General features: G+C 39.9%; 1 protein-coding gene across 9 annotated transcripts in view; it reads right to left on the reverse strand.

The window, feature by feature from the left end:
• Srgap2 (SLIT-ROBO Rho GTPase activating protein 2) overlaps window positions 1-20,094 on the reverse strand; it is a 221,105-nt gene that overhangs the window by 101,445 nt on the left and 99,566 nt on the right. For all 9 annotated transcript variants that reach the window (XM_034513584.2, XM_034513582.2, XM_034513583.3 and 6 more), the window contains one exon: window positions 5,781-5,943. In XM_034513584.2, coding sequence (XP_034369475.1) covers window positions 5,781-5,943 — 163 coding nt within the window. The remainder of the gene's footprint in view (window positions 1-5,780; window positions 5,944-20,094) is intronic.

Genomic DNA, 20,094 nt, shown 5'->3' on the forward strand with positions numbered 1-20,094 from the left:
GTAGTGTGTTTTCTTAATTATTGAGTTGTAAGTTTTTAAACTCTCCATTGTAATACAATTCTTTGTCAGATATATGCTGCTATGATTTGACGTGCCCCTCAATGTTCATGTGCTTAATCCTCAATGGAGTAATGATGAGAGGTGATTAGGTCAGTGGATCAATGTCTTTATTATGGGAGTGGATTAGTTATTTCAGGAGTGAGTTTCTGATAAAAGGATGAAAATGAATCACCTTCCTCTTTCTCTGTCCCATCGTTCATGCCATGCTTATGCCATGTTATGACGCTTTAAAAAGGAGGCCCTTGCCAGGCAAGCCCGATGTGAAATCTGTCTCCACAACTATCAAGAAATAAACCTCTATTCTGAATAAAATATTTAGTCTCAGCTATTGTGTTATAGCATTGCAACATTTTCTTCCAGTCTGCAGCTTTTCAATTTCTTTAAGATATCTTTTCAAAAACTCCATGACTTGATGAAATCTGACTTATCCTTTTTCTCTCTTATAGTGCACACTTTTTAATATTCTGAGATATCTTTGTCGATTCAAGGTCACAAAGACTTTTCTTAAAATTCCCCAAATTACTTTTGTGCACAGGCAAAGTTGAGAACTACTAGTCTGTGGGGACTGTGACCTAGCTTTCTTAATTTAAACTGAGTTTCTGCCAGAGGGAAATAGAGCACTGAAACTAAATTAGAAGTATGGCTAACTGGAAAAGCAGGGATACAATCAAGAGTTGGAGGACAGCCTGAACCAAACAGCTCTCAAGCTTAGGTGTGAGCATCCACCATGGGCTAGAATACATGACTGAACAAACAACACAGAGCCAGGGGTGCTTTAAGTGCCATTCGCATGGTGGGAGGAGGATGCCAATAGGAATGCCCACCCCTTTGTGAGAAACCCAAACGTATTATGCTTTAACTGAGAAAATGGGAAAAATTATTCCTCTTCCATGTGGGAATGAGAGTCACCATTTTTGAAGCCACCACATTAAACAAACGAAGGTGGTAGTAATAATATTTGTACAAACTGCTTCCAATAGGGGTTGGACCAATTGAGCTTTCATTAAACGAAGGAGCTGTCAGGAACACTGAATGGACTCAAGTTTCCCTAGAATCCTGGACAAAGTGGGTCTGTTTCTTAGCAGTAGACAGGAGGCTAATTTCCAGATGTTATATTTAGCTTAAAGGAGTCTCCAACACAGCTTCACGCAAAATATATAATATGTCCCAGTAGGTATAACCACAAACCAGAGGGGTACAAGGAGTATCCCTTAAGAGGGTCAGTAGCATAGAGGGGCCAATTGTGTAACCAAATTGACAACTCCAAACTAGCTGAATTAGCTATGAGCCAGATTTTTGGCCCTATCTCATATTTAATGAGTCTTGTTTTCCTTCTTGCTAACAATTCTGTACCCAGAAGAAAAAAACATGTTTGCTCTTCCACTATAACTCTGAGCTGCTTGCCCATATCAGGATAGAGATAATAGAGTTAATGTTTTCAGGAGGTTTGTGTGCAAAAGACAATACTAGTCCAACTCTCTAGGTGGCTTTCTAGATTCAATGGCAAAGAATAAGGCCTCTTCCTTGCACGTTGCCCTACAGCCTCCTGAGAGAGCTTGTGGATGAGAACACCAGCTTCTAGATCCAGATGGCAGGACTGAATACCAGCCTCAGTGCTTGCTTTGCTTAATATCTTTGAGCTTTAGTTTTCTGTTTGATAAAAGAGATAATAATAGTAACCACAGGTACATTGTAAGGATCAAAGGTGATAGTGTATGTGGAAAATGATTAACACAATATTCAGGACATATGGATTCAAAAAGCTGACTTTTCTTATAACCTTTGTTGTTAACTTTCATAGACTAACATAAAACACAGGCCTCCACAGTAACTTCAGAAACAAAAGTATCTTTTCTGAAGCACATGTCTTTGAAAACAAACAAACAAACAAACAAACAACTTTCTCTTTGCTACTAGATTTAGCGGTAAAACAAAAGATGCTATTTATGCTAGGATTCCAGTTTGTTATCTCTTGGTTGCTGGTCTCTGTAAGGTCTTTGAAATGATGCATCATTCCTCGACAAACTCGGCTTTCTACTGTGCTAGTCATCTAGTCCTAGATCCCAGGTATCACTGCCAATCTCTGGAGCTAAGATGTACCTTTCAAAATATAACTGAGGTTACCCCACAACCAGAAGAAACCTCTAGTATAGGACAGAAGATACCATGGAGATCTCTAGCCTAAACTGACTTTTGTGGGGATTTGTTGCTTTGTTCTCTAACTTCAGAGAACTGAAGCACATAAAGAAGTCCAGGTCTTGAGCTCAGTATCTCAAAGTTAACAGCAGATCCAGCATGAGAAATGTCACCTGAATAAGGCCCCTATTCAAGTAGCACAAAGCTTCATATTATAGAAAAGATGTCCAGAGCTATCCCTTTGGTCTCTTATCTAATTACTATCTATCAGTGGGATTCTAATTCTTCAGGTGCAATACACTCTAAACAAGACACAGAAAACTGGGGTTTAGAGAAACACTGAATTGTTGAATGCAACATGTTGGGAGCCAACCTTTAGCAGAAAGCGGCTAGAAAGCAGCTATTCACATGCTAGCCACGCCTCCAAGGCTTACATCATATCCACAAAGGGGCGTGGCAAAAGTGTATAAATACCCTAGATTTCCCTTCAAATAAAGAGACTTGATTAGAGACTTGATCAGAACGTCTGTCTTGTCTCCATTCCTTGCGTCTTTTCTCCTCATCCTCACTCTCTCTCCCTCTAGACCCTGACCCGAAGACCAGGGTGGCAGTTTGAAGCCAGGCAGATGGGAGCAGGCCACAACATGGTAACTAACCAGGCCTTTTAAGTCTTTTGTCTCAAGCCAGGTAGAGCAGAGCCAGTTGCAATAGCAACAGTCCCATTCATATCTCTAACTAATAATATATTGAAACCAAGTAACAATGATCAAGAAACAGCCTTATAATCTGCATTTGCACAATACTATAATATACTTGAAGACAATGAGAGAAATCATACCCAAAAGTCCATAATAGTGTATGATTCTACTCATACAAAGTATAAATCCAAGCATAACCAATGTTTTCTGTTAGAAATCAGGGATGCGGCTCTCCTTAGGGGTTCAGAATCTGGAAAAGGAAGATGGGGCTTTTTAAATACTTAAATGTTCTGATCAGGGAACTGGTTACAGGGAAATGGTGTATTGCATTTGTGAAAACGTACTTAACTACAAACTTCTCGTATGTTTGTTTTTCTTCTACAAAGCATCATAAACAATCCTGAGAGTAATTTCTTCTTCTATCGTCAATATAGGAACACAGCTTATGGAGGTCAGCCCAGAGGCCCTGGTTAGTCATACCATTAGTGGAAGAATTTTCTCTTCTAGAGGTGACATGCCCCAGGTCTCTGGTGAAATGGAGATGAGAACTTGAGAAGCTAGGACAAGTGGCTTTGGTATCTGGTTATTGCTACCACAAACTTCTCTGAGATGTGGAGGTTACAAATCTCTCAGTTTATTCCTCCTCTCTGTGGTGATGTAATGACAAATGGTCTTCATAGTCTTGGACATTTGAGCACTTGGTCCCCAGCTGGTGGTACTATTTGGGATGTTTAGGTGCTGTGGCCTTGTGGGAGGAAGTAGTCAGAGGGGTAGGCTTTGAGAGTAAAGCCTCACTCCAGGTCCAGTTCACTTTGTGTGCTTCACAGTTGCACTGGGGTGTGAGCTCTCAGCTTCCTACTGCCGCCACCATGCCTGATGCTAAATGCTTCTCCACCACGATGGACTCTTTCTGCTCTAGAACCATCTATCTAATAAGCCTTGCTCTGTAGGGTGCCTTTGGCCGTATATTTTATCACAGCAGCAGAAAAGGAACACTAAATACACTCTAAAGCTAGAAGAAAAGGAAGCTGAGAGACTGTGTGAAACTGAGTTAGGCAAAAACCTCTCATGGAAGTATTGTTCTCAAATGGACAGAGAAAATGAAAGAGGAAACTACCAGTCTAACTTTTGCAGGGCTAAGATCAGTAGGTGTTAAGGTCACAAAAAGCAAAAGCGATCACAGCTTGAAACATGTATTACTATATGACATTACTACACATGCATCACTGTGTGATACATAGAGATTCAGATCAACAGTAAGTAAGCCAGAGCAAATGCTGGAGACCATGAAGATGATACAAGTGGCCCCAACCCAATCAGAACAAAGGAAGCTCCAGTCACAGAACAGCAGGGTCACAACAGACTTAGTGAGCAGTAAGGGCAGTTACCCTTTCCTCTTTTTCAGATGTTGTACTCAATACCCTGCCTCTAAACACAGAGAACGCTCCTTCATAGATGCAGTTAAGTACACAGTAAAGTACCCAGTCCTTTGTTCAGGCCAGCCAGTGAAAATGGAAGAAATTTTGAACTAATTTCAAGTCTAATCGAATCTGAAACATTTTCCAATGGTAAGAATTAGGATACTGATTAAGGGCTATAGCTATAGCAGTGATAATTCTAATTATTAGATTCTTTACTCACTTAATCTCTAATTTTAATTCTGGATATGTTATCTATAAGTCAGTGAATGAATACACACACACCACACACATTCATTTCTGTGAATTTCTGTGACATTCACTTTCTAGAATTTCTCTGGGGAATGTCAAAGACTGAAAGTCAGACATGGTATATATGGTAGTTTGAATAAGACTGGCCTCCACAAACTCACAGATTTGAATGTCTGGTCAATAGCAAGTGGCAGTACTTGAAAGGGATTAGGAGGTGTGTTCTTGTAGAAGTAGAAGTGGCCTTGTTGGAGGAAGTATGCCGCTGGGATGGGCTCTGGGGTTTTAAAAGCCCAAGCCAGCCCCAGTTTCTCTCTCCCTCTCCCTCTCTCTCTTCCTGCGGTCTATGAATTAAGATGTAGAATTTTCAACTATTTCTCCAGCATCATGTCTGCCTGTGTGCCTTCATGATGAAAACAGACTAAGCCTCTGAAACTGGAAGCCAGCCTCAATTAAATGTTTTGTTTATGAAAGTTGCTGTGGTCATGGAGTCTCCTCACAGCAACAGGACACTGACTAAGACAGCTCCTCTGTACAGCAGTCAGGGTCTCTGCTACTACTTGTAACTAAGCCTTATAAAAGGACAATTCCACAGAGAGAGAGCTCAAGTAAAGGGGGTTCCTAGCTTCCCGAGAGGCTAGTTCCAGCACTAACAGGAAAAGGGGTATTTGACAGAAATGTCTTAAGATTAGGACAACTATTTTCAAGTATGCTTTGGTCTAATTGCTCAATCTACATGCAACAAATTGAGATAACAAACTTCAGAAAGCAGTAAGGTATCCACATTAAGAATAACCAAATCCACGAGTCCAAATTGGCTAAGATAGAACTTGGAAAGAAAACTAAGTTCAAAATATAAACATAGAGGAATCACTAAGTGAACTAGATGAGGAAAACATGATACAACACTAAAGAACCCTGAGTCCCAAGAGGTTTCAAACCACCCAGGCAGCTGCCAGAACAGAGTCACTGTATAAAGCTGATAGATAATGCTGCTGGTCCATGGAAACGTGGCTCTGTCTCCAGGGAATATCAATTTAGCTTAGGAAGGTTAAAACATTTGCCACTTCAAATATTATTTTTTTTAAGACTATGTGGGATAGAATGGTCAGTGAAAAACCTGTTAAGTGAGTCAAGAAAATGTCCTTTCTTTTGTTTACAAAGTCATGTCATTGTTCCAGCCAAGAGCCTTTGTGATTAGGAACAGCTATCCATATACCTTTTTAAAGAGTCTTCCTGAGTCCTCGCTGACTTGAACAAATCGAGGAATTATATTATTCAGGTAGATGTCACTCAGGGTGGTATGATCCCTGCTCTCCCGCTTCACCTGGTTTAAGAGGAGGTTCCAGCAGTTGACTGGAGAGAGAACATTCTGGTCCTTCCTACAGAGAAATCAAAGAAAAAAAATTAGTGTTAGCAAGCAGGCAGAGCTAGTAGCTATAATTATAGTTCATGTCACAAAAATCACAGTAATCAAAGCAGGAGCAGAAACAAGGGTATCTTCCCTAAAACCAACTGCTATGGTTAAATGTGACATAACCCCAACCCCAGGCACCTGGATTTCTGCACTTTTTGTACCCCAGCTACAATTTTGGGAGGTTAGGTTTAGCAGGAGGAAGTGGGTCACTGTGGGAATGAGTCTTAAGGTCTAAGGGCCATTATACTTCACACCCTCTTTCTGAGATGAGAGCCAACAGCAACCTTATGCTCCCACAAACAAGGAGCCTCTGCATGCATCCCTGCCATGATGGGCCCTACTATAACCACGGGCCAAATGATTATTTCCATCTGTTGTTCCTTGTCACTGTTTGATCATAGCAATGTAGTAAGAAAAGTGACTAGCACACCTACACCACCTCATTGTTTCTTTTTGCAAAACTCTAAAAGGGGTAAAAAAGAACAAGAAGAGGAGAAGGAAACATGGGAGAGGAAGACAGGAACTTTTCTGAACACTTGGTAGAAGGCTTCAAATATGCTATCTCAGTTAAACTCCAGCATTTCCCTTTTTTTAAAGGATCCACAATTACCACCATTTTCATGATTAGAAAACTGAAACCCTCACACTAGTAAAGAGCAAGAGGAAGTCAGAGAACCACAGCTCTGTATTCTCTGACTAGGATACATCAGACTACAGTTTAATGCTTGGGTCACCTGGCTCATCATTAGGGTTAGAGACAAGGTTAAAGATCTTATTTATAGGAGAGGCTGGAGAGATGGCTCAGTGGTTAAGAGACTTGCTGCTCTTGCAGAGGAACTGGGTTCAGTTCCCAGTACCCACATGAGGTAGTTCACAACCACTCATAATTCCGGTTCCAGGGAATCTGACCCCTCTTCTCACATCCATGGGCATTTGCACTCATGTACCCAAACCCATATATATGCACATATACATAGCTAAAAATAAATTTAAAAAATAATTTATCAGAGATAAAAATCACTGGAATACTACAAACTAAAACCTTTACATGTCTGCCCACTGTAGGAGTCCATAAAGATAACTTTGAAGATATCTGCCATGAAAAATTCACAGAAAACTCTCTAGTTCCATGGAACACATATAAAGGGGTTTTTGACACCACCGGCTGAACCATTATCTCATGCCCCATATTATTAAGAAAACAACCTTATTTGAATATATGCATTCCTAATATTCATGCTTTGGTAGGGCCATACATTCTAAACCTTTATGTTTATTTCCAACGAAAACAATGTGATTCCCAAAGCATATCAGTGACCTGCTCAGTTTGCAGTACTAATCTGAACAGACAGCTATCCATATTGAACTTGGGTTTCTTTAAGGAGAGAAAAAAAACAGGTTCAGTATGGTGCCACTTCTTAAGGGATGCTATGTGCTTGACTTGCTTTTTAATGTAGTTTACATTGCTGTTTAATTTATAGCTCACAACTTGTCCAGAGGTGATCTGAAAGCTGCGGAGAGGCAAAGAAAGAAAGAAATGTGAGAGCTTCTAGGTGATGACTGCAAAGTGCAACGGTGGCGCTGGGCGAGCCTGCAACCACAAAGGTGCGCATGGCCACAGAAAGGAGTCAAATCTGTGCACTCATCCCTTGTCTCTTCCTTCCCTCCACGAAGACTCTTGGCACAAAGCAGTGAGTTGAGAAGACACTGTCTCCATTTAGAGCTGGAGGCTGCCAAGCAACCTGTAAGCTCAGAACTCAACTCAGAGGTTTTTCAATTCTGCAATAATAGCTACTAACAAGTAACATACACAATTTTTAAAAAGTACTATTTAATAATTTATTTTTTATTTTATGTGCACTGGTGTTTGCCTGCATGTATATTTATGTGAGGGTGTCAGAACTCCTGAAACTGGAGTTATAGACGATTGTGAGCTGTCATGTGAATGCTGGGAATTGAACCTGGGTTCCCTGGAAGAGCACCCCTAAAAAGTACTATTTAAAGAAGTCTGGCAAGATGGCTCAGTAGGTAAAAGCACTTGCCATGTAAACTTAATGACCTGAGTTCAATCCCTGGATCCTACAGTGTAAGGAAAGATCTGACTCCTGAAAGTTGTCCTCTGACTTTCAATGTGTGCTACGATATTCATATACAATGATACATTTTTAAAAGATGCAGTATTAAAACTCTAAAATAATTTTTTCAGGTTATTTTTCTTGGCAGAATATCCATGTCCTCAGTAAGTACAGAATAGACCAGGCTATTACACATAGTTTTTAAAGGGGGAGGTCTTATGAGACTCAATTTATAATTGGTTTCTATCTGCTTCTTATGAGAGTATACAGATGGGTTGGTTGTCTATGCTGGGTTCACAGTAGACCATGGGTAGCTAGGTAATTGACACTTGAATCTTGCCATTTCATTATCCAATTGCTGCAATGCTTATAATAAATATTAGGATACGCATAATTAATATTTGTAACGGGAACAATCTCTAGGTAATATTAATGGCTTAATTTTAAAACAAAATATTATTATTTTGCAAAAACCCAAATCAATTTGAAATTATACCAAGAGTACCATTACTCATGTATGCATAAAAAAAATTGCAGGCGTGGCAAGTTTCTGTGGATTGAAGCACCGTCTTGCACATTCTAGGCAAGTACTCTATTGCTGAGCTATATCTCTATCCTGCAGGACTTTATTAATAGTAAAAAATCCAAACCAAACACAGAAATAATGGTGATGATGAAACCACAGAAAACTACAACTTTTATTCATAATTCTGGTATCAATATTTTTAGTTTATAAACAAAGCCTCATTGTTCATAATGACTGATTCTAACTAAAACTCTGTAGGTTAAAAGTACTGCTCTCTCTCTCTGTCTGTCTCTCTCTCTCTCTCTCTCTCTCTCTCTCTCTCTCTCTCTCTCTCTCTCCTTTATGTATTCCACATATGAAGAGCAAGTGTTTATTTTAAAAGCATAGTCTATGATCCAGGCATGGTGGCTATAATCCCAACACTCAGGAAGTAGAGGTATAAGGATCAAGAATCTGGCAGAGTAGGGGCAAAAGAAAAAAAAAAAAATCAAGAATCTGAAGTTAGCCTGGGCTGACCAGAGGGACACACGGAAGGACCCTGTCTCAGAAGACAACAGTAGACCCAAGCCAATATCAACAGTTACTTTGTTTCTTTCAGAAGTTGCTAGTCTCTTAATACTACTATACTTTTTTTACATAGTATTTGGATCCTCTAATCTTATTATTTCTCAGACACTATCCTCTTACAAATAGATGCTTTATTTCTTTTAAGGCAATGGTGGGACAAGGAAGATGAAGAGAATGTGGGAAGAAGGAAAAATAAGTATAAGATACAGGCAATTTTCCTGGCCAATGAGAACAAAGCTGCACTACTCTTCAGGTGAGACATGCTTTCCTATGAGAGTCACAAGGCTCTGATGACTCCCTGCTCTAGTAGTTTTGCAGACTTATTTGATTTGGAGCCAATGAAAATGGGAGAACTTCATTTGATTAGGAGATCAAAATCTGTCTATATATATTTCCCAGCTAACATTTGTTAGTATAATGTCTTTGCTTCTCTTGTCCCCCTGCCCCAACTCTGAGTCTCGGGCTGTATAATCTCTGGTCATTTAAAGGGTCTGTGTCTCTTAGGAATGTGCTGGAACACAGCCATGAACCTCCTTAAACTGATCCCTAAAAGGCAAACAAAATATTCAGAAGTGTTTTCCTTACTTAAAAATTCAGGAGGAAGACCAAGAAAATAGCACACTGTGTGGCAGAAGAGAAGACTTTAGTGAGAGAAAGGAAGCCCAGAGAGTCACAAGCCAGTGTACAACTACAAAAGAGATATCACAAGATAAACCTACCCAACTGAATGGCTAACATTAACCTGAAGACAGGAGCCCAGTTTTTCTCCCTCAGTAGAGGTTACACCTATGGATGCTCAAACACTTCTGAACAGATGACTAAAAGGATTTCTAAGACAGCCAAGATAAAAAGCAGCCCCACAATCATAAAATCTGTACATTATATACGATCTCCACCCTCATATTTCTCTGGTTGTTTCAATAAGCTCACATACAAAAACACTTGTCCCATCAATTTCCTACCAGCTCATCTACAAAACGGACAGTGCCCATGCAGCTCCTGAAACACCTTCAATAGATTACTGCTAAGATCCCAGAAGCTCCTCCAGTATGGGATGGCAATTAATTAACAACAGGCACATCTATGGCCCTGCAGAGCTCAAGCTTGGTGTTTGGATGGCTGGAGCTTCTGCACTGCTATCCCAAGGTTCCCTTCGGGGTCTACAGTCTATGATCTGCCCTTTCCAAGGGCTGTTGTAGAGATCAGCTGAAATGATGGATGCAAGAGAACTTTAGCAACACAAACCACTATGCAAGTGGGAGAAGTATTAGTGTTTTCAGTTCCAAACAACGAGGACTTAGCTTTCATCCATTTCCAACATGTTCCTCAACAGACACGGGGCCATAGCCAAGAGTGCAGCCTGCTAAAAGTGCACAACCCTTAGCAAATCACAGTTGGATAAGACAGCGACAGGCAATTAACCAAGCAGCTGCATGTCTCTGGGAAGACATGAGAGAAATATGAAAGGAGAGCAGACTTCAGTATTCCACTATCCTTTCCCAAAGAGACAAGGTAGAACAATAGTCCTGTGTTCCTCAGTGGGAACTGTGTGCCGAGAGGCTGACAAGAAAGAATTCAAAGGGAGCCCAGAATCCCAGTAGCACTTGCAACTTCCAAAGCCTCCACCCCAGAGCAGAGTCCCTATCAGACCTGCCAATTTCTAAGAAGCTGGCAATTGTCAATGCATCTAAGAATACAATTTCTCACTCTTAGATAACAGTTCTGTGACGATAGACAAAACTTTGAATGATTTAAATTCATCATTCAATATATGTTATTAAGTCTCTGATGAGAGAAAGAGCAGGTATGTGTGTGATAAAGGAGCTCGTTTGTGATGGTTTGACAGCAAATGAATGACGAGAGAGAAGCTGAATTCAAAGAAATAAAATAAATAAAAAATGCAAACCCAAATTCCCTCTTGGCACCTTGATTAAAATGAAATGAACTGAAGCAGCCAAAGAGATTATTTTATTCAGATGAGTGTTATTAGCCTTTCTGGCTTATTTTCTTTATTATGCATTTTGCTGATGCTGACAGAAACAGACGAGCTCAAAGAGGAAAAGCTGCAGTGGATTTGTGGTCTGACAGTGCCGTGCATAAAATCAGACCCTTGCTGACCCAGATAAGCCAGAGGATGGATTGGATTTGCTAGGGAAGGTGTTAAAAGGAGGAAAGAATTTAAAAATTAAATCGCCAAGGCAGAAACTGACTTAAAAAGACTTCGCCTGTAATGGTGGCTGCTGGTTGTGTGACACAGTAATACAGTGGCAGCCTGGAGGTACCTTTCAAAGATAGGCAGGCAGACAGGGGGTAGACACACTTCTCTGGATTTATCACAGCTGTGGCTTCAGCTTTGCCAACAATGAGATCAGAGTAGGAGAGCTTAGAGACAGGAGCAGAGAGGTACCCAAGGCAAAACCAATATACATTATGAGTGAAGAAATAAGCTTTCAAATTGTCAAGTTAGGGCCATATGCTTGCCTAGACAGAAGATTAGAAAGGATTCAAGAAGCTGTGTATGTGCCTTACTCAAAACAGTCTAACTGTCCCTTCTAATCAGGTTTGGGGAAAGAGCTATTGCCAATGGGATTTTTGTGGCAGTGGAGCAGTCCCATGGAACTCAGCTATAACCTTCAGATAGAGACATGCCCAAGAACTGAGAGCTTGAGAAATCTCTCTCTCTCTCTCTCTCTCTCTCTCTCTCTCTCTCTCTCTCTCTCTCTCTTTCTCTCTAGCTATTCTTGGTGGTAAAACCCACGCCTTGTTTACCCTCGTCTCACTGTATGTGTAAACAGATATAGACAAGCCCATTGAGAAAGCCTCATTTGACTGAATTAGAAGGTCTGCTTATCACAGCCTTCTTTCTGTAGACCTGGGGCCTTCCCCTTCTTTACTCAACTCTCCTTGTATACTATACATATAATCTTAATACTGGAGAACATAAACTATGAAATAAACTTCTATGTGATCCCTAGAAAGTCATTTGAACATTAGACAGACCCATCTCACGGCACACTGAAATAAGCAGGCATCAATACTAGGCATACTTTATGCCTATAATCCCAGAATTTGGGAGGGGAAGGCAGGAAGGAGGATTACTGCAGGTTCCAGGCTAGCTAGAACTATACAATGATACCCTGTCTCAAAAAAGACAATGGTCACATCGAAAGGCCTGAAGTACAAATAATCGACAAAACTAAAATATAGCAAGAGAAATAAATACACAGAAAAGATATAAGCAGTAACCAAATAACACAAAATCATATGGCTCCTTGGCTGAAAAAAAATAGTTTATAACCACCACTATTATACTTTCAGTTGGATCCATGTGTTCTATAGAAAAGAACTGTGAACAATTCTACAATTAAATCTTCAGGTTTTCCTTCTCTACTTAATTAAGATGTCACCAGAAGCCCTGTAAGTAATGACAGCTATATAGAGAAAACCACAGATGTGTTAGCATATTTTTTAAAATAAATAAAACCTTGAAAGATGACTGAGGCACACTGTCTGGCTCAGTGTTGGTCATTTATGCTAGAGAACTAAATACCTATGTGTGCCGAAATAGAACGGCACCCTTCTGAAATCCACACATTATTTCAAAGCATCAAATGCTCCCTTTAGGAGCAAGCATCTCACAGGCACCAGGCACAAGTGCAGAAATTTGATCTATAGCCAGCAAGTGACTGATTGCCAGCCAGGAGGAGATAAACATGCTGAGTACTAACAGCCTGTTGGTAAGAAAGGGCATCCACAGGGTCCCTCCCTTTCCAATGTATGTTCTTGGGATGGGGAGTCCTTATTCTGTGGCTTACTGGAACAATGAGGAAAGCAGTTTGAAACCAAAGCTAAGCGGAACAAAGCCATACAGTCCTCAGAGCAGCTTCCTATGGCATTACTACTTCTCACGTGCTGTTATCTCATGTTTATTCTCTGTGTAGCAGCTGAGTGACTGAATTTGCATCCTCATCGGCTTGTGCACTCCAAACTCAGGCATATTATGAGGCAGGTTAATACTTTATTAGTGAAACTTTAAAGGGCTGGGTAGTGTAAGGATGCCCTAGTCAGTTTCCAGGTTAGTAGGTCAAATTTTGAGTTCAGTTCCTTATGGAATTTGGATGAATAATGACTCTATCCCAGTGAGAAAGTACTCTGTATTAAGCACCCTAAGACCCAGATTCAGCTCTGCTACTTGATAGCCAGGTAATCTTAGTAAGTGGTAAATGTACTGTGGCCTTCATATTTTCTTTTCCTGTTTAAAAATATAAATGAAAACAACAGACCCAATGCCTAACTCATCCGACTCCTGTTAAGATTAAATCAAACAAGGTGATGTCCATTAAAAAGCTTTACTCACAGGAAGTGTTCTCCAGCCATGAATCAGTATCATCAATACTTATTACTGTAACAACTGTTATTACTACTTGACAGCCCACTCCATGAATCTACACTCTCACAAGATGGCTTCAGTAAAGTTGTCATTTTCCTAAAGACAAACCCATTTTAAACTTCTCCTAAGTGCTACAATGAGTGTTTGACACATTTAGACTATGTCAGTGCACTAAATAGGAATATGTCTTGCTACTATTAACTTATCATCCAGTTCTGGGGAATTTCCAAGCTTAGTAAATCTGCTGCACCCAATCTTGCCCAGACTTGAAAGGGGAAAAGTTTAAAGTGTAAAGAAAAAAAAAAAAATCATGCAATTTCAGAAATAGAAGGGACTTTCAAGATGGTGAAGAGTCTAAACCAAACCCATCATTTTCCATGGAGGAAAGTGATATTCATGGATCTTGAGGTCACACAAATAGTGGTGGAATAAGACAAGAGCCCAGGTCTCTTGACTGGCAGCCATTTTCTTATTTCACTGTGGTGGTTGCTACGTTTCAATCAGCAAGCCTAACTTAGTGTCTACAAAGACCTAGTGCTGAAAGAGTTAATGGACAATCCTTAGCTGCCCAGAGCATGGAGCTATTCTAAGACAACACATAACAGGAATACCAAGGGTCCATGAACCCAGAGGGAGCAAAGCTGCTGGTGACTAGCGGCGCCAGGAAACATGTTGACACACTGCATGTGGTTACACATGAAAGGCAAGTGAAGAGAAAACAGTTTTGAATCCACCCATTCTAATTTAGGACTGGCTCTGGGCACCTACTGGAGGGCTGTGCCATACCCGGCCACTCTGTAAAAAGGACCTTTCAGTTCCTTCATTCTCTATTCTGTGGCTTGAGTTAAAATGTTGTCTGCTGTATAAGAAACATAACAGACATTTTAAAACGAGAACTGTCAAGGCATAGTAGGTAAGATCTAGGAGGCACTGTAGATGATTAGGGTCATTCCGAAACGGAAGACTCTCAGTCGGGATTTGAATCCTGTTATCTGACATTTCCAAGCTAGTATGTGAACTGAATCTTTAGACAGCCAGACTCCTAAATTCCTAAGAGAGCCTTTTCTCTAAGTGACCCCAAATCACCTTGCAACAGAATCACCTGGAGTGCTTGCTTAAACTGTGAATTGGAGTAATGCCCAGGAATCTTCCTTTTTAAATAAGCAATCCAGGTAATTCTGTACACTGCGAATCACTTTAGAACTAATGTTCTTACAGGAATATTTTCAATCTATGTGATAACAAGTCACTAATGTAGCCGAAATAATAATAGATTTAAAACTAGTATTCTGCTCTCCAACCTTTAAAACCCAGAAAACAGTAGAGCACACTAACAGAACATAGTAGAAAATGTCCTGGGGCTGGCGAGATGGCTAGTGTTTAAGAGTCAGTACTGCTCTTGGAGAGGACCCAAGTTCCGATCACAGTACCCTTGTCAGGCAGCTGCTCACAACCACCTACAACTCTAGCTCCAGGGCATCCAATGCCCTTTCTTGGCCACCATGGGTACTATATTCACGTGCACATACCCACACAGATATACACTAACTCAATAATAAATATTTTTAAAAGAAAATATCACAGTCTATACTATATATAGCAAAATTTATCTTTGTTTCTGAATGGAATGTCCTCAGTTAATAAATATAAATGTGCATTGCCTTGTATTCTTCTGTACTTTTGTTTGTTTTGTTTTATTAGCTGTTTATTTTAATCAGGGTCTCACTATGTAGTCCAGACTAGCTTAGAATTCATGTTCCCCTGCCTCAGTTTCTCCAGTATACAATACAGATCACAGTTGTACACAACTATGGCTGGCACATATATGTATATTCTTATGAGTAGACCTGTGTATTCCAGCTTACAATACAGTTTAAAAGTTTAGCCAATGGTCCTAAATTCCAGAAGATGATCAGATATCCCAGGTCCTTTTAAGAATCTAAAAACTTTCCTCAAAGTATTTTCTTCCAAAAACGGAAGTGAGAGAGAAAGGAGGATGAAAGAAAAGGAACTGAGGGAAGGGGCTCTGGGAAGATGACTCACTGGATAGGAAGTACCTGCTGTGCAAGCACAGGAACCAAGTTCAGATCCCAGCACACACACTAGGCATTCTGATTTGAATCTGCAATCTCAATACTGGGGGAGGTAGAGACAGGTGGATCCTGGAAGCTTGTTTAACCAGCTAGTGTAGCAAAAGATCAAGCCCAAGGTTCACAGAGAGACCTTGCCTTAAACAAACAAACAAACAAACAAACAAACAAACCAGATAGCAAGTAATAGAGAAAAACACCTGACATGGATTTCTAGGTTTTATACCCCATGTATGGAGGTGCACCCCAACACCACAACCACACACACACACACACACACACACACACACACACACAAACGAATCAGGAGGAGAGAGAGAAATCAAGGACAAATCTCCCATATAAGTACAGAATTCCCTTAGCTTCTGGAAGCCCATTTACCTAAGAACCTCTTTTTAGGACAATCCCTACAGGCATTTAGTGTTCTGGTCACAGCAGACATCCCAAGTTTACCATATTTTACACTGTCTTCTTCCTGATGCTCTATGGCTTTCAACCACTGTCTTTGTTGTGCATCTGTATGATAAATAGCTCCACTATGTTGATTTCTTCTGATATTTACAGTGACTAGAAATGCTGAGTTAGACAATCTTCTAAAGAACATGGGAAGAAAGTGGCTGGCAATTTCCGAGAAGAAAGATTTTGAAAATAATAATGTGGGCACAATGTTACTTGTCTCCTAAGTGACACACTTGCTATCTATAGAAAGTCTCTATACACACTTGGCAAGGCAGGCAGGCAGTGGGAGGCTACGTTCTGCACCCCTATGGATAAAATCAATAGGAGACCACTTTTGTTCTTAAGTGGGTGACTTCTTGATCACTGAGAGAAGCTGAGCCTCATCTTCTATATGACCAAAAGGACATTAAAAAACAGCCCTAAACTGAAGATTCAAAAACAGCAAAATTAGAGAAATGATAGCATCTCCAGCCTGGTTGTCAACAGTGCCATACATAATGGTTTAAATCCATTAACATGTAGAGAGAATAGATTGTGAAAGTTCTGGGAACTAGCCTTTGCTAAGGAAAGCATACAAAAGAAAAATGCAAAGTGGTGAGGGATTATGAGGGAAGAGGCAGGGAGATGGAGGAATGGAAGAGGAAGTGCCACTGAGAAGAGTAACCCCCAAACCTATTCTACAATGTCCTGATGCTTTTTAGTAATTTGTTTTCAGGCTATAGAAGCCAGCACAGCCTCTGAAGCTTTGAGCCCATCTGTTTTTGAACTTGAGCTGCAGAAGATTCAGAACAGCTGGAAACAGCAGCACTGACCAGGTTACAGCTATCTGGAAGGAAAAGAAGTAAAATGAGTGTGTGGGAGGTGGAGGGATGAGAGTTAAGTAAGGCATAGGAAGGAGAATCCAGAAACCATCCTCAGAGAGAAGGCAGATAGCCAGGTCAGAATTAGCCTAAGAGTTGTTAGAGAAGCCACTGTGTCTCAGTGAAGAAAGCTAACAAGGAAGAGTAAGGGGCGTTAGAACAGGGAGTTGCAGGGAGTCCATGGAAACATGCCCTAGGCCAGATCAAGATTGCAAATGGTCCTACATCAAGCATGGGACATGAGCTGCTGGTAAATGCTCTGTCTACACAACCATAGCACAAGCCTGAGATTTAAAGCTGTATTCTAGCTCTGGTTCCCTAAGTGTGTAAGAAGTGACTGGCCAGAATGCGAGGGAGAATATAAGCAGGGTCATCCTAAAAGGACCTGGCAAGGGGCCACACCCATGGAATGGCTTGTCCTAGAGTCACAGCTGGCTCAGAAGTAGGAAGACAAGCCCATGGACAGCCCTTGGACACATTCGTCATCTGCCTCATGACACCATTACTGACTTATGCTAACATCCTGATATCACCTATGGATGAATGATCATGACCCTTGCTTTTCCTTAAGCTTCTTTTTTCTTTTTTGGTTTGTTTCTTATGTTGTTGTTGTTGTTTTGTTTTTAAAACAAGGTCACTCTGTAAACCATGCTTGCTTCAAAATCAAAGGTCTACCTGCCTCTGCTTCCAAGTGCTGGGATTAAATGCGTGTGCCACCGTGTCAGCATTTCCTTAAGCTTTTTCATCTCTCATCAAGAGAAAGATTTGGAAGTGAGAATGTTTATTAAGCTCTCCTCCTGGAGAAGAAAAATTAAATATAAACAAAACTATATTTCAAATAAATAATACAGCACAGTGAAAGTCTGAGCTTTGAAGGAGAAAGTACTAAGAAACAACCTTTTGAACACAATGTTTTAGCTGGAGACAAAACCTTGAAGCCTCTAAACCACTAGCAATTGGGTCAGTGTTTTTCAGAGGTTTGAATTAACAATTCTGAAACTACATTCTGTTCAGTCCAGGAATAAATAACTAATTAATATGTTATGGATAGTAGGACCAGATTCCTCACTGCTCAGAAGAAAACTACAAATATGGACAGTGGAGACATTTAAATAAAACATGTGGCACTAAAACAGAACTGATGATCAATGAGAACTCACACGGTCTAATATAAGTTTGGATTAATGATGACAAAGCTTTTTTTTTTTTTTTACTTCATAATGGTGTCGAAGCAATAAGCATTCAGTAGAAACTATACTTCAAATTTTGAATTTTAATCTCTTCCTGGATAGCTATGTGCAGTATGACTCTCTTTGGTGATTATGGTCAGTGGCCAACATGTGATCACAAGTGTAAATAATACTCCAAAGTGTGCTACATTGCTAAGTTATGGAGTTTAGTAAGTATATTAAATGCACTTTAAACTTACATTTCCAGCTTACTAGGAATTTATCAGAATGTTATCTGGTCATAAGTAGAAGAGCATCTAAATATAAATGGAGAAAAAAAAAGTAGAAGTACTCGGGTATTGGTTTCTGGACTTACATCTGTCTACTACCTTTGCTGACAGAGACTCTAAATAGTTAAACTCCAGTAAAACAGTTGCATGCATAAGCAACTGTTGTTTCTAGATTTAATTCCATACTAAATGCAACTGGCACTCTCTAAAGAAACGGCTTTCTAGAGCAGAAATAAGGAACATTCAGTCTGAGCCTGGACCATCTTACGCTACACTGTATAAAAGTACTCAGAGAAATGATAAGGAGACATGTCATAAGGCCACGGATTCCAATCTGACTGACTCCAGCAATCAAGTATAGGACACCATGAACATGAAGGTAAATAAAAATATTCAGGGATCATAAACTATTAAAGGAAATAGGTATCTACCAGTTCACATTGATATAAAAAAGACCAAAAAAAAAAAATGGATGTGGTGGGACATCACTGCTTCTACAAAATCTCACCTGGAAAACGTAGACAGAATTAGAGGAATTAGGAAAATGACTTTTTGGTAACCATCCTCCTCCTCTGATAGATTGGTACTATTAGTTTGGAGTACCAAAACTACTAGTATTTATACGCAGATGAAAAGTATGTCTCCACATGTCCTTTGATTTCAAAGCACAGACCGAGTAGATTTAAGAATTACAGCAAAGATAGAGAAACCTGAAAGATACCACTTTAACATAGAAGTAACAGAGTAAATCACCAGCAAGTGACATGGCACACTGAGAAAACCGTGAGAGTAACCTCTATGGCACTCCTACCTACGCATGTTACCTGAATCAAATCACAGATGGTATTACTAGAAGACTAGAGATAAAAAATTAAGGGCAGTGGTGATGCTTGCCTTTAGTCCAAGCACTCAGGAGGCAGGGGCACAGGCAGAGGCAGGCGAACCTCTGAGTTCGAGGACAGTCTGGTCCAGGATGGCCATCACCACACAGAGAAACCCTGTTTCAAAACAATAGCAACAACAAGAAGAACAAACAAAAAGAATTCATTCTAGAAATAGCAAATTAAGTAGTAATTTTTGGGTCAAATGTTCAAAAAACAAAGTCAGTGTAATAAAATACAGGGATTTATTCTGCATTAAATGACATTTAGAGACAAGACAACTTATGACCTACACAATTTGAACTTTCCTTTTCAAATAACTGGTAAAATCTCGATGGCTATGGATTAGGTATTATCACGGTGAACCTCATGGTCTGATTTTGACAAGTATCCTGTGATTATGTTAGAAAACAATTACAGTTTTAGCAGACACCCACTAAAGCACATAGGGATAAGAGGGCATCATGCCAGCAGACTTACTCTGAAGTGTCTCAGGAATACAAACACTGTAAATTGCACGTGAGAAGAAAGAGAAGTACGTAAAGCAAATATGTGCTATATTAACCTTACTTTCAATGTGTGTAAAATGGTATATGATATTTTTGTGATATTCCTACAATTTTTTCTATAATTATAAAATATGTCAAAATAAAAAAAATTATCAAGGATTCCATTCTGGAAGAAAGTGAAGCCATTTTCTGTATCTCTACTTTGGCAGTAAGTGTATGTCACTTTTTTTTTTTTTTTTGTATAAGCCTATCTCCCACATGACACCATGAGCCTCCTGCAAAAAAAGGAGGCCAGTCATC

This window comes from Arvicanthis niloticus, chromosome 10 (assembly GCF_011762505.2).
Source record: "Arvicanthis niloticus isolate mArvNil1 chromosome 10, mArvNil1.pat.X, whole genome shotgun sequence".
Classification (NCBI taxonomy): Eukaryota; Metazoa; Chordata; class Mammalia; order Rodentia; family Muridae; genus Arvicanthis; species Arvicanthis niloticus.